Below are 14,784 nucleotides of genomic sequence, written 5' to 3'. Positions count from 1 at the left end.
CATCAAAAATAGCTAACAAGGCAAACTAACAGACCAACAGGGATATTTAAAAAAAATTTCCTCATATTCCCCGAATGAATGTCAGGCATACTGAATTATCTCTAGTAGCAATATTGACAGGGAGGCTGTGTCATTTGGAGCCAGAGGGAAGGGGACATTCCTTGGTGTGACGCTGCAGAGTCTCTTTTAGACTGTGAAGGTAGAAGAACAAGTGGGCTTACACTGGACAGAAAGCAGCTAATTCCTTGATAAGAGCGAGCGCTCCAGGTTTACCTTTTATCAGACGGATAGAGCTCCACCGTCAGCACATCCAGGGAATTCCAGGAGGCGATGATGATGCCGCCGAAGAGGCAGAGGAGGGCGATCATGGCCGACTCGCTGCTGCCGAACGACAGGAAGAAGCAGCTGATGCATGACATCATACTGGAGCCCGCTGTGGAGAGCAGGGGAGGGAAGGAAGGGGAGAGAGACAACAGCACAAAAGAAAGAAGAAACAGGCCAAAATTAGGCGGGAGAACTAAGTAGTGATTAAAAGACTAAGAACTAATTGTTTGACTTTAAGAACTTACAAAAATAACTACAGTGCTCATTATTTTAATTGCTGCTCATTTTCACCGCTCATTATCATATCCAGTTAATTAGCTGACAGTTAAAAGCAATACTAACAATGATTAAATAAGTGAGAAGACAAAGGAAAATCTTCATCCTTCAGCCCATGTGTAACCAGTGTTTAAGGCAAATAAAATCCATGTGCTTCTATTTCAAGAGCAAAATATACAATTTTAGGGAATAATATTCAGGTGCTATTTTGTGAGAAATAAAACCTTCTCAGGTAGACATAATGGACCCGCATAGCTGAAAGTATTATGTCAGCAGCTGAAGCCATGGAGGCCATTCTCATACCCAGCATCCTCAGCCGTCCAATCTTGTCCATTAGCAGGGCAGACACAATGTTCCCAGGCAGCACGGCTAGCGTGCCCAGGAAGCTAACGAAGTAGATCATGTAGGCGTTGTTGTCATCGCTGAAGTCCAATATGCAGCCCTCTTTATTATGCAGAAATGTACTGTTGATGAGCTTGCTGTTGACAAGCCTGTACTTAAACAGATCTGAGAGCGAGCAAGCGAGAGAGAGAGAGAGAGAGAGAGAGAGAGAGAGAGAGAGAGAGAGAGAGATTGTTTGGCTGACAGATTTCTAGGATCAACTAGTATGTCTTCATTACTGCATTACTGTAACCGGACGGGAGTTATGACAGATACCTTTATCTCCAGCTTTTCTCAGGATAAAAGTGCTTATCCTCTGCTAACAGGTAACAATTTAATGTCACATTAGTAAAGGCTCCTGCTTCACATTGCACTGACAAACAGTATGGCTCATTCTATTCATATGACTCCACTGTAGGCCTACAATCTGCAATTTGTTTATCATGTACTATATCATCACTGGTTATCAAAATTTACATGTAATGTTAGTAAAACACATTTTTTAAAACAATTTTGTATAATCCCTCTTTTCCTCACCATTTTGGAATGCCAAATCACATATTTATCAGTTCTCATAGTCGCAACCAGTGCTTTCATATATGTGAACGTAGACAAGCATGTGCTCTCCCTGAAGCACAGGAAGTCACCAGCACTTCTATTCAAAATTCAGGCTAATGCTAACAGGAGTTGGATGAAGACACTAATGCAGCTGCACAGGCAGACTCACGGGCCCCCAATCAACCAGCATGGGTCAGGATGGTGAGCGATTAGACCCTGTTACCCTGGCCAGCCGAAACCCTCTTATCGCTGTGCGATACTAGAGCCAAAGCTGTGTAGCCCTGAGGGGCTGCCAGTCGCAGTTAACACTGGCACAGTTCAGACTGTGGGGTCCATCCTTGCATTAGCACAGCGCCTTAACAAGATGAGCCACCCAGCTTCAACACAATAATAAGACACAGTGGTACCTGTAAATGCACATTACCCAGGTACATTACACAACACAGCAGCTTTAGTGAACAATAGATATCTAATAATAAACTATTGATTACAATGGAAAATTATAAAGAATATGAGAACATGTAGCAGCCTGGTCAGTATATGAAAGCTATTTTCTCCTGTTGGGTCACAGTCACACAGTTAAATAAATATATGCATGAGTACATGTTCAAATTTGACTACAGCATGCACCATGAGTTACAGTACTCAGCTGCTTTTGGTATTCTATTCACTATCCTGATAAGTGAGAGTTTAACCTCGTAGAAAAATATTGCATTGTAACATTGAACTTAATTTATTTTGGTTATTGATAACCTGACTTGGAAAGATTTAGACTTTCACCACCTCCTTCTGTGGCCTTTGTGCTTGAAAAATTAAAAATCAATCAGCCCATGACTGGAATTGATGTTTTCACAGTTCTGCTTTCATTTGCAAATGAGATGGCAACAGGCCAGGGTTGCTAAGCTACTGTACTACTGAATAAACTGATTTTAATTAATAAGGCCTAGCCTATGCACGCAACTGAGACAATAAAAGTCAAAATAATAATAAGGAATTAATTTTAAATGTCAGTATCACAGCCCTTGTCTTGATAGGAGTCTTCAATATATCTTACACCCATTACACCAATTACCTACAATGGCACCTCCTGACATCGAGTACACAGTACTGAATTAACTGCTATTAATTGTTACTGACCCAAATACCAAAATAACAGAACAACTGAAACACAGAATATAGAATATATAATCTCTATCCCTTCTTTAGCAATAGAAACCCGGAGTCTCACCTGTGTTATAGAAAAGGGTGGAAATGAAGGTGCAGTTTTTGAAGAAAGTGTTGCTAGATGTGATGTCCTCAAAGTAGCATTCCTCAAACACAGAGTCCTCAAACAGCATGGACTTCATCTTCAGGTTCATGAACCTTCCAGGAAGAAAGAGCAGATTACCATGTGTAACCAAACAACATTCAAGAGCCATGGAACCCTATGCAGATGGGGGAGGGGGGGGGGCATTCCTCTGCTTCCTGCTGTCCTGGGTCTCATGGTACCCTTGCTTAACATGGACATATATGCTGGCAGGACTCACTTGTCATTGAAGTATTGACCATTGCGATGGACCTGGTTCTCCAAGGTGAAGTTGAAGGTGACATGTTCCACCCTCTCCTTGATGAAGACCTTGGTGCGTGCGGAATACTCCTGCCTCTGCAGATATTTGATCATGTCGGGGAACCACACGGTCAGACCATAGTAACTGTAGATTAGAGAAAAGGGTTAGGGAGTTTACAAGCAGCTTATAACATCATGAGCAATATAATCTTATGGCCTTCGTAAACTGTGTAATTCAGAGGTGAATTCTCACTTAACAGGCCAATAAAAAGAGCTGATGCCTTCCTAAATCGGGTTTTGATTAAATTCAGGAAGTGACATTAACTATCATCAGTTTATAACAACATTTAAGACTCTGCCATTAGACAGGATGAAAAGGGAGCACAGGGAGACATATTCTTGCTATTTTTGCCTCATAATGCAATCATTTTAAACTCCCTTCTCTCTTATAGTCGCTTGTCCTTTTGTACTACTGGTCTCTGACTAATATAATGTGAATCTAATGAATATATGTTTTACGCAGAAACAAAAGGTTGCTTTGGTCACTAATTTTCCATTTGAAAGGGTTACCATTCCAAATCATAGCATTACATATGAGCTTGGCAAAATAAAATCAAAGCGAAAGGATACAGCACTTCACGTGAGCGTCTAGTGTCTCAAGCAGTGTTAGGTTCTGTTTCAGATCTGTAGCGTGCAGAGACTGTAACTGAATCAAAAGTAATACTGCATCTGTATGTGCATGTGATGTCATGGTGACTAGCGTAAGTACGTGTCTGAGACGAGCGCAGACTCATTGCCCTCACCTGAAGGACATGCTGAACCATATGGCCATCAGTATGAGTGTGGTGCGGCGATACTCGGGGGAGAAACAGGCCTGAAAATTTCCCCACACCTGCAGGGACCAAACAAAGGAGGTAATTCCACACAACATACAGTCTAGAAGTAGACCACTGCAGAAGAAGTGCACTGGTTCACCCCTTTAATATATAAGACCACAGTAAATCAGTGTCATATCGGTATTACAATACTCAGGGTATTGCTTTTGGTAAGGGGTGTGCAAAGCAAAGGTTCACTGTGTTCGAACAAAAGAATATTTATTGTTGTACACAACATAACATCACCACTTTTTCATGTCTTCAGCTGAGTCAGGCACATAAAATCCTTACCCTAGGCTCTGTCCCACCAGCAATATTCCTGCCCTGTCACCGGATGCTGTTTTATGAGATAGCTTGTGACGGAGATTTATGCAGCTCCATCTTGGAAGTGCTCCCAGTGGGATCACATGGTGTTATGAGTAAAATACATAAAACCGGGCTAGGGGTAGCGCACCCCTACTCCCTCATGCAATTCAGTAATCAAAGTGACAGATGATGGGACAGTAGTAGTTGTAATTCTCAGGCATGGCAGAGGAAGTACCCCAAAGATGACCTGATTATCCGATAAAAGAATGTGAACAGTAATGTAAATGCGTAACGTGGGCACTCTAAGGTCTTCAGAGCACCTGATGGAAAAGACTGGTCAGCTTTGCCCTCCAGCGAATGTGCCAGGCGGTGTCCCTGCCCATGTCCACCAGTTCATCCATCGGCTTCACCGTCTTAATGGTGGTCACCTGGGTACAGAGAAGACCAAGAGTGTCACTTGACATATGGAGTTAAGAAGAAGGCACATCCATCTCACTATACTAGAACAAAACTCATAAATAATAGTAATATTAATAGGTAATTACATTATTTCATCATTGCTGTTCACACAGTGTAATCTACTGACATTTGAAATATGGGGAAAATTACGATGATTTCATCATGAAATATTAGACTGGCTGGCTGCTTTTTTCTCAGATGATTGATGCACATAATGATCCAGGCTCATCTGCGTGACTGAGACAGGCTTTAGTCCCAGCCAGAGCAATCAGTGAATCACTCCTCATCACATAGAGGAACTCAAAGGTGTAGACGGGGCGGTTCGTCTCAGGGGAACTCACAGAGAACACTCTCTCAGGGTAGCCCTTGGCCCTCATGTTGGTGTCATGAACTTGCTTCAGGATCATCCAGGCCTCATCGTGTTTCCCATTCTGCCACACATTACAGACCAAACACATGGACATCAGCAGCTGTACGCTGGAGTTCCCACACATCACAGACTGTGATCACTAATTATACATAGAAGTTATAGCGCCAGTGCTATATTGCACTACTGTACTGGCCCATACTATACTGCCAGTAACTGTACATGGAAACTAAACCACACATCACACATTATATTCAGTAACACTTCATAAGAAATAATCCATTTCATTATTTTGCATATTAATGAAGTTAATGAGACTTACTCCATGCAGTACATATTGCAGTCATTCTTTGTGATTATTACATGCATCATATGATCACATACATGACCATTGGCATATGACAGATAGTAGGCAGTAAGGTGACCAACTACACTACAGTCATTTAAATGGGAGCTTTGCCCAAATTCATACCTAACTATCAGTTACATGGAGATTATTTCCCACATCAAAATAATTTCTATTGATGTCTTTGTTTTAATTGCTCCTATTGCATATATTGAATATTTTACACTGAGCATTTCTTGTATCTCAGTAATTGTCTATACCCTGGCTGGCTTGTCATTCACCTATTGATTTTATGATTCTCGTGAACTCTCATCTACATCATCACGTGATTTTTTGCATTCAATTAAGAACCCAGAAGGAAACCAATTATTTTCGATTAACAGAAACCAAACCATATTTATTAAACTTATGTTCAGAAACCCACACACTAATTTGAATATTTCAAAACCCAAGCACAGATGTCAATGGATAATTACAGCCAATTGCCTTCCATATAAACAGCAAATAACTGCAGCTGCAGTCAGTCCAAGGCAAAGACAAGGAAACCTGCGCAGAAAATTAGTGTGAGCGAGTTTCATTGTGAGTTTTCACCGTCTGCTTTAAGGGGCCTATTTAAATGACCACGTCTTAATGAAGAGGTAAAAATACAGCCATGCGCAGGGCCTCACCTCTAGGTAGAAGCGAGGGCTCTCAGGCATGGTGTTCAGAGCCGCAATGGCAGCGACGGAGGGGAAGGCGCACACCAGCACAAACACCCGCCAGCTGTGAAACTGGTAGGCCGAGCCCATTTGGAAACTCCAGCCTGGTGTACAGATAAGACAAAGAGTTCCATACAGTGGTTATAGATGGCTCTTGGGGCCAACGAACATTACAATGCCCAGCAGAGGTTGCACAGGCTACAGTAGGGACTAGGCTGAAGTAACAGCCAGATGAATAGGTCATCAAAGGAAATTAATATTAGGATGTCCATCAAGCAGCATTGCCATTTCCACCTGTCAACCCTGTTCCTTCGCTCAGCCATGTAAGCTGCCTCAGAAACAGTCCAGAGACCTACTTGAAAATGAGCAGGAGAGGAGTGCCAAACTGACCCCATCAGCAGTTTTATTTTTTTAACAGCCTGGCCTTCAATATGACAGTGTTCTGCAAAGAGAAGGTCAGGCTCACTCGTGGCCTGCACACAACAGACGGGGCGTGAGCGGTGACCTGGGCGGGGCAAAAGGCACGACAGCGGCAGTACCGTAGTGGGGGATTATGGCCCAGGCCATGGCTGAGGCGTAGATCCCGCCGATCATCCAGAACATGCAGAGCCAGCTCAGGTGCTCGCCGCGCTTCTCCTGGGCCAGGAACTCCGAGTAGTAGGAGAAGACGATGGGGATGGAGCCGCCGATCCTTGGGAGACAGAAAGAGAGAGAAGCAAGCCTGCAGGGTCACGTCCACTCAAACCGGGAGCAGGTCCTGTGAGGCCTGCTTTTTCCCTCCAGCTGGCCTCGCAAATACTGCATCCACCCACCGTTGAGTCATGCATGCCTATCCGCCGCACACAGTCCTTATGCCATGTCAGTGCTTAAAATAGCAGCCTCATTTCCATGCATAAATGGCTAGGTGTGCATAATAGGGTTCACTGGCCTATCGTGTCCCACTGCTATGCTGTAAGTCCTCATTAAGGATGCGCCACACGCACTAAGACCAAGTCTGTGCGTTTGGGAGACATTAAACATATGGGCTTTTAGGAGCCACACGGTTGTCATGGAGACCGCAAATCAAATCAGTTCCTGTGCCCCCAACGGCGACATACAGTAAGTCATAACTTTGCGCTGCAGGTTGCTCTGTGTAAGATTGTGATAAATGGTGACTAGGTGGCTGTGGGAATTCATTTAAGCCGACCGCAGCCGGTCCTGAAAGCAGGGAGCCGCTCCGGGTCTTACCCGACGCCCGAGAGCAGGCGGCAGAGCAGGAAGGTGCTGTATCCTTGCACGAAAGAGGAGAAGAAGGCGAAGACGCTGTTGATAGAGAGGGAGATGAGCAGGCACTGCCTCCGGCCAATCCGGTCCGCCAATCCGCCCCACAGGAAGGCCCCCACCATCATTCCCAGGTACACAATCAGACCTGAAAGAGAGAGGAAGGACAATGGCGAGGTCCTATCCCTACTACACACTGCCAGAAGCCAGAGCATTCTTACAACTCATATACCTCGAGCCAGATTGACCAAAGCAAGCGGGAGCTAAATCTGTAATTAGAAAGTAAACACAAAGCATAACCAGCTAATTAAAGGAATCTTCTTTTTAAGAATTCCCTAATAATGAATTGAACAGCAGGATACAGGAATACGGTAGATGAGCGTAAGAGTGTGGTAGAAGAGGTTGAAACAACAGGCGGACCAGAGATTATCGCAGACTAAACAGCCGCTTTCTTTTAACCAAGCACTAAAAACAGAAAAAATGGCAAAATAAAAGTTAAAACAAAGCTTCAGTTTGAGCAGCACTTCCAGCAGCTGCAGGAGGCGGGGGGGGCGAGTGGGGGGGGGGGGGGGCGTTTGAGCTGACTCGGCGTGAAGCCGGGGCGCGGCAGCACGAACACGCAGGGTTGCAGACGGAGCGGCTGTCTGCCGCGAAACAGAAGCCTCGCGCCCGGCGCCCCGTGATGGGATGTGTGAACCCAACGATGACTCACGCAGGGAGCGTGGCGGCACCAGACCGGCGTCAGGCTCACGGCGCCGCCGACTTCCTGTCGCTGGAGACAGCGCTCCTAACACTCGATGGCAGAGAGTTTGTGGAGAAATGGCTCTTGCTCTTGGATATGTTCAAACTGCCACACTTGATTTATATGCACATATCTCAGTTAAGGACACACACATATTTCTTTAAATACTGAGGCAGGATATGCGCTCGCACTAGCACAGCTTGGCTCTTTGGTGCTAGTTTGAGCAGCAGAATAAGCGCTTTAAATTAAGCCAAAGCACTGAAGGCGACATCTATTAGCTTCAGACCGCTAACAGAGCACACGTAATGTTCCTCAGAACCTTGGTACTATACAATTACATATGCTACTGTGGTGCTGTAAGAAGTACGAATCCACAGTATATTAGCTACAGTTTTGTCTCATTGAAATGACTGGGCCTGTATAGGCTTACAGACACAAATAAAATTATGCAATCTTATTCATGGGTGAGGAGGCGTTTGTGCTGAGGATTCTGAATAACAAGTAAAGTCATGAATATACATTTCTACCTCCTGTTCAGAGAATGATAGTTGACCTAGATGAAGTCACAATGAAAGGCTGCTTCTTGTCCCATATGCTGCATCACTGGGCTTCTTTTTGAGTCACATGTGATACATGGAAAAGTGTCCTTCAGCACCTTTGCCCATTACCAATCAATTAGGTAACAGATACTTAGTACGTTGTGCAGAAATGGACCACACTTTGAGTGTCTTACGCCACACCCTGAGTGCTTTATTTGACAATTTTCTTCTGACAGTGCCTTCTAACTTTAATCGAAGAAAATGTTTGCAATCACATGAAAATGATAAGTGGGTCCCCACAAGGTAAATGGGGAGTGTGTAGCTGGATGTACCCAACACATACCGTAGGCTAGCGGGTATCCTTTAACCATAGCGTAACAGTAGGACAATTCATGCAGAGAACAAAGACAAGCAGCTGCACCAATCAAATAATAAAAACAGAACAATACTAAAGAGAGCCCGCAACAGAAAAGAAAACAGAAATGACCTAAACTGATAAGGAAAATCACATTTCAAAGACATCAATAATGCAATAGAGGGAGACTGACTGGCATCAAGGAGTGAATTACAGAACCAGACCATTTCCATATCTTGAGTTTGATTACTAACCGTCTTAAAAACAGGGGAACTGTGGCCAAGGAAGACTCAATATTACATTACATTATAGGGCACTGAAGACAGACCATGAAGGACATGGACAGCTGCCACAATCTCCCGGCCTTAGGGGCTAGCCTGCGGCTTGGTGATCCGGCTGGCCTCTGGATCTTTCCCTCTGAACCAGTCGCTGGGGCTGGCATCCCGCACTCTCCCCTGAGAGCCGAGGGGGAATGTGGGAATCACGTCCCCTTTATGACCCTCGTCTTTCATGTCAGATTACTGGCTCCACGGCACACAGAGGCAGGCTGCAGTGGCTGATTCAGGCATCCTGCCTACACCGTTTAGAAGGATGCCTTAAAGCGACCTTGTTCATCCACTATTGTGGCCAACAAGGTAATTAACGGCTCAGGTGGGACGGCGCCAGAACACTGCCATTAACGTTTTGATGATGGTATTTTATGTTACAGTAAAAGGCTCCATTTCATCGATTCGCTTTTATTTGCTCTAGAGGACAGCGTGTTCATTTAAATTTAAATCTTCAGTTAGTGCATCTTTTTCTACAGTTTATCCAGGGTATCAAAGGATTTGGAGGGAACTGTACGTATAATTTGATAAGCTCTCTCTAAATTGGCAGTAAACATGAATTAAATGTTCAAATAACACATCAAGTGCAGGCCTTCACTGAGCCTACCATACATCTGTGGTACACAGGAAAACCTACCAAGGGATGATGTTTTTCAGAGAATTTTCATCTTATGTTTTCAAGAGCAACTTCTACCTCTTTGAGTGGTTAGCTAGTGACCAAACTACTCCTGTTTCCTTTTCACATTTAAGCTCGTGGTTTTGTTTTTGGTGTTTGTACCCTGTTAGTTTTCTTGTTCTGGTGAGATTCTGATGATGTTTCATACAGAGAGCCACTGCAGGCATTCCAGCATGGGCTGAGAGTGAGAAGGCTGCGGCGCTCAGCACCGCGGCTTCTGGTGAAGGTGACCTCGATGGCGGAGGGAGGCAGGTGTCAATACCGGCCCTTCCTCTCTCCCCATCTCACAGAGAGCCGCCACTGCGGCGAGGAGGAGAGGGAAAACAGTGACGAGGCACGACAGCCGTCGCCGCAATGCAGGCGCAGCTGCCTTTTCCCGCCCCTCCAGCTGAACCTGGGAATCCCGCGCCGAGAGCGGGTGCTGTCCATGGTGCTGATCACTGATCACCCCCCACAAACACCCCCTCTCCTCACAGAAGCACATTTCCCCCTGCCTGTAATACTCTTATAACCAGGAATGGGAAGGTTAACACTGGATGTTTAACTAAAATGATACTGGAATCCGAAAAGTAAGAGACATCTGGTGAGCTGCGTGCTAACAGCATGCGCTGTATTCAGGGTCACAGTCAAGGGCGCCCAAACATACTGCTCATTTCACAGCAAAGAACGCACGCTACAGTGTATTTATGGGCACGAGGGAGAGGCTGCATCTGGGATACATGCTGAACAGGGATTGGCTCTTTTGGAAGAGTAGATGATGATTCCAAAGCAAATCAACTGCAGTATGATATTCATTCCCAGTTGGATACGTTGGATGATGAGCTATTAGAGAGGATTCACACAAACCTGCAAAGGGTACTGTAGAAATAAGGACCTAGGTTCTATATAGACTATATACAGCAAAAGCTCAAATACAGCATGCCTGAAATAAGCAGCCATTTTGAAATATGGCAGCGAATCACATAAATAATTTACACCTCCGACAGACACAAATACACAACAGCCACTATGCATTTTTAATCATAAAAACAAAGCCTGTGTGATTTTAAATGTTGAAGAAAAACACCATGAATTAGTTTCCAGCAGGCTCCTCCCCATAAGCAGTGGAAGACTGGATTTGGTCTGCTTGGCGAGCAGCCTTTCTTCAGTTCTAGAGAATAGAATCCGCAGGGAATGACTGCCTGAAGCGCTGAAGTTCTGTGCTGGTTGTGAATCTGCAGCCCCTCCCCCTCCCCCTCCCCACCACCCTTCCACAGACAGCGGACAGCTGCGCTCACAGCCCAGCAGGGAGGGGGGGGAGCTCCGTCAGAAAGAGACGCGGTTCTGCAGCTTCGGGGGCAGAGGAAGGAGGGGGAGGGGGATGGGGGGGAATGCGTGAGCTATTAATAGCCGGTTTTCCCGTTTCTGCGCGCATCGGCGTGCGTCACGGATACGGATGAGGGACCGCGCGTGCTGAGCTGGAGCGGGGTTTCTCTCCCGCGCGTCCCTGAAAGGTAAACTCTGTGAGCCCAGCCCTGTGCTCTCACAGCCACGCCCCATCTGCCGTCCCCGCCCCCACACAGCCATGTGCTCCTCCCCTCCAATCTGCCGAGATAAAAGGGGGATTTCACATTCAGAGGCATTAGTGTCCCATATCTTTGTGGAGATACTGTGCATAATTGGCCAGCCTGATTAACAGGTCAATAGGGAGAAGTGCTTAAGACAGCATGGTTTTCTAGTGGATACAAGCCAAGGCACAGAGTTGAAGGGAAATGGAAAGCTCATTTGCTCACTCGTTCTCGCATTATAAAACACAAAGGCTGGCCAAGGTGCCTCTGTCTTCCTGACCTAGACAAAGCTAATTAAAAGGACATTGAGTCCCAAGGGAGGGAATCTCTTTATGGGTTAGATTAATAGCCCAGTGCCTTGCAGGTAATGTAAAACTATGTATTGCTGCAGGAAGACAAAAATTCCTAGCAGACACAGTCTAAAGAAAGTGCACAAGAAAGAAAAGCTGGAGAGAAGGAGGAACACCCGATCACGTCATTCCGGAGGCATCTTTAGGTCTCCCTCCCAATTTCCTTTCAATTTTTCTTCCTCGTTCTCCCTTTATGTCTATGAATCTGGACAGATAAACACAATGCATGGATGCTCTGTCACACATAAACTGCACACGCATGCCAAAATATACTCATATTTTTCAACACAAATCTCTTTCAATTTCACCCAGACATTTTTAGCGAAGCATGGGCAGGCACACACATTGACACATGCACACATAGGAACACAGGCATGTGTACATGTACAAGCACAAGCACAAACACATGCGTGTGTACACATACTCAAATGCACACATGCACATACACACAAAGACTGTCAGTTACTTCAGCATACAAGCAGAACTAATGGATTTGCTAACCACATTACAGTTCAGTTTCTCCTTCTCCCTTATGGCTATTTATAAATGTAGCTTAATCAACAGCTTCACGCTCAAATGCAGGCAAGAAGCAAGAGGTCTTGTTTCTATCTAAAAGCTCAAAGATTTGATTGCTTTTAGGCCATCGTTTTTTGAAAAAAATACTGCTGAGAATAAATGTGTCTAGCTATTACACAGTTAAAAGTCAATACCATCCAAAGAAGACTAGGAATACACCTACACAAAATAACAGGAAAAAAACAGCCCTCACTGTGAACTGCCACAGTCTGAATCACAATAAAAGGTGAATAATAATTTACATACCGAGACACCAATGGTAAAATTGTAAAGTAAATTTTAGTGAGTTTCAGGACAGCAAATATATTTAATCTCTCTTTCTATAATATCAATTTTCTTCTCTGTTCTGAGAAATGTGGAATGGTAGGGATATTCAGTAGTATGTCCATTGCTGTTAGAGTTAGAGTTCTCGTGAATTTGAACACACAGACATTATTTCATCTTATTTCACTGAATGCGTCCACGTTACGCGTGCATGCATTTTTCGATGGGGCTGCAATTCCTTTACGCTGCAATGAATCTGAATTTTTCTAGCATGGAATTGAGGCACATCCGTAGTGATTGTAATATTATTGACGGTGAATCTGAAATTTTAGTAAGTACATAACTTCAAATATATACTTGAATTTTAAACATCTAACAATGCTAATATAAATGTATTCTATAACTTAAGAAATTGAAACTTTTTTTGTTAATGACTGATGAATTAATTAGACATTTCAAAATTAATTAAACAAATTACACCTTTTAAAAATGAACTAATTACACATTTCAAAACTAATTTGTTTTTCCCCTCAAACAAGGTGCTAAGGATAAGGTGCTAAGACATAAGCAGCACAGATGTGGAAACTCATTTAGACATGACAGACAGAATTTGATTTGCGGATGACTCATCCCTTCTCCAAACAGTAAAGTTTAACCAACCAAACTGACTGGGATGTGAAACCCACAACTTTCCTTCTCATTTCACCCAACAGGAAACTTTTCAGGGATTGCCTTCAAGTTAATAATCAGCATGAGTCACTCTATGACTGACAATACCTACAAATAAACACAGTACATACACACATTACTGTACGTACATATAAGCATGATTCCAAACACAGACACATCTGATATATTCATATGATACAAAGGTGACACTGAAGTGGACTTTGGAATTGACCTGTGCAGAACATTCCTGTTCCATGCAAGGACGGGCAATTAAGAGTCATTGGGCTCCCAGGAATATGTACTCACAATATAAGCAGTATATGGATTTGACTTGTATCATTCTAAAGCACACACTGTAATTCATAAGGCACACAGAAGCATTAAAGGGATTGTGGGATACCTGGGGGTCCATAAGCAAAGCAGAGCTCTCTGTACAGAGTGAGTGTAAGATGCAGTGGGCCGTGTCTGCCTCAGGCCACTTCCTATTCATGCAGGGTGTAGAGGGAGGAGGCTCCTGGGAAATGCAGTCAGTTTCATGCAGAGAGGCCTGCAAACCAGATGTGTCACTTGCACAGACCAGACTGTTTGGTCTGCAGTTATAGTGAGCTGTGATTCAGAGCTGGGGCAGGCAGCAGACAGATGTGTTTGAAATAGATAAAGCCCAAACTTTCAGTAGACAGACACATATTTGAATCTCAGAAAACTAAAGGCCAGATGCTAGTACATAAAATGCGCAAAATGCAGCCTGACAAGGGGATGTTAGAGCATACGCAGCCTGCGTGAAATTAACATGTTATTTACTAAGGCTGCAGCTAATTAAGCAATCAATGAATGGGACTGCCTACCAATTGCATTTTCTGAAAGAAGCAGAGTTTAAAATGCACAGTTCAAAAAGCTCCTGTTCCATGTGAGGAATATCTTGATTGGATGGGGGGAGATGCATGTTCTGGTGCAATGTAAAAGTGTATCCAGACAGTGCAGAACAAAATGTGGACTAGGATAATCCAGCTGTGGCGGCAATTGTCGATTAAAATGTTCCAGATGCAAGATAGTGTAATGTTGCCAGGACTTTGACTATTGACATGATGGAATGGAAATGTTGTGTGGGAGTTTCTAGGTCATCTTTTACTTCTACTAGTACAGTAATTATTTCTATGGCTGGGTGTTTGTCACAGAAGTAGGTGACACTGGTTCGATGATATTTGGCTCTCTTTTTTCAGTTCCTTTTTTTCCATTTTCAGTGCTTTCCACAATTTTTTGGCATCTCTGATTCCCATGCCTGTGTCTCTATTTTGCTTGTGTCTTGCTCTTAAGAGGCAGAGAAATTTCATGCTAAAATGGACC

The 14,784-nt window shown here is 44.1% G+C and overlaps 1 protein-coding gene across 1 annotated transcript in view; it reads right to left on the bottom strand.

The window, feature by feature from the left end:
- sv2a (synaptic vesicle glycoprotein 2A) overlaps positions 1 to 14,784 on the bottom strand; it is a 37,023-nt gene that overhangs the window by 6,727 nt on the left and 15,512 nt on the right. The window contains exons 3-12 of the mRNA XM_035389735.1: positions 7,364 to 7,544; positions 6,676 to 6,827; positions 6,107 to 6,240; positions 5,067 to 5,156; positions 4,587 to 4,694; positions 3,889 to 3,977; positions 3,066 to 3,230; positions 2,768 to 2,901; positions 904 to 1,107; positions 274 to 433 (exon numbers count right to left, since the gene is read on the bottom strand). Of these exons, the coding sequence (XP_035245626.1) occupies positions 274 to 433; positions 904 to 1,107; positions 2,768 to 2,901; positions 3,066 to 3,230; positions 3,889 to 3,977; positions 4,587 to 4,694; positions 5,067 to 5,156; positions 6,107 to 6,240; positions 6,676 to 6,827; positions 7,364 to 7,544 (1,417 nt within the window). The remainder of the gene's footprint in view (positions 1 to 273; positions 434 to 903; positions 1,108 to 2,767; positions 2,902 to 3,065; positions 3,231 to 3,888; positions 3,978 to 4,586; positions 4,695 to 5,066; positions 5,157 to 6,106; positions 6,241 to 6,675; positions 6,828 to 7,363; positions 7,545 to 14,784) is intronic.

The sequence above is a fragment of the Anguilla anguilla genome, chromosome 1 (genome assembly GCF_013347855.1).
Source record: "Anguilla anguilla isolate fAngAng1 chromosome 1, fAngAng1.pri, whole genome shotgun sequence".
In the NCBI taxonomy this organism is placed as follows: domain Eukaryota; kingdom Metazoa; phylum Chordata; class Actinopteri; order Anguilliformes; family Anguillidae; genus Anguilla; species Anguilla anguilla.
Note: the sequence above shows the minus strand (reverse complement) of the source record. Positions and strands in the feature narration are given on the sequence as shown.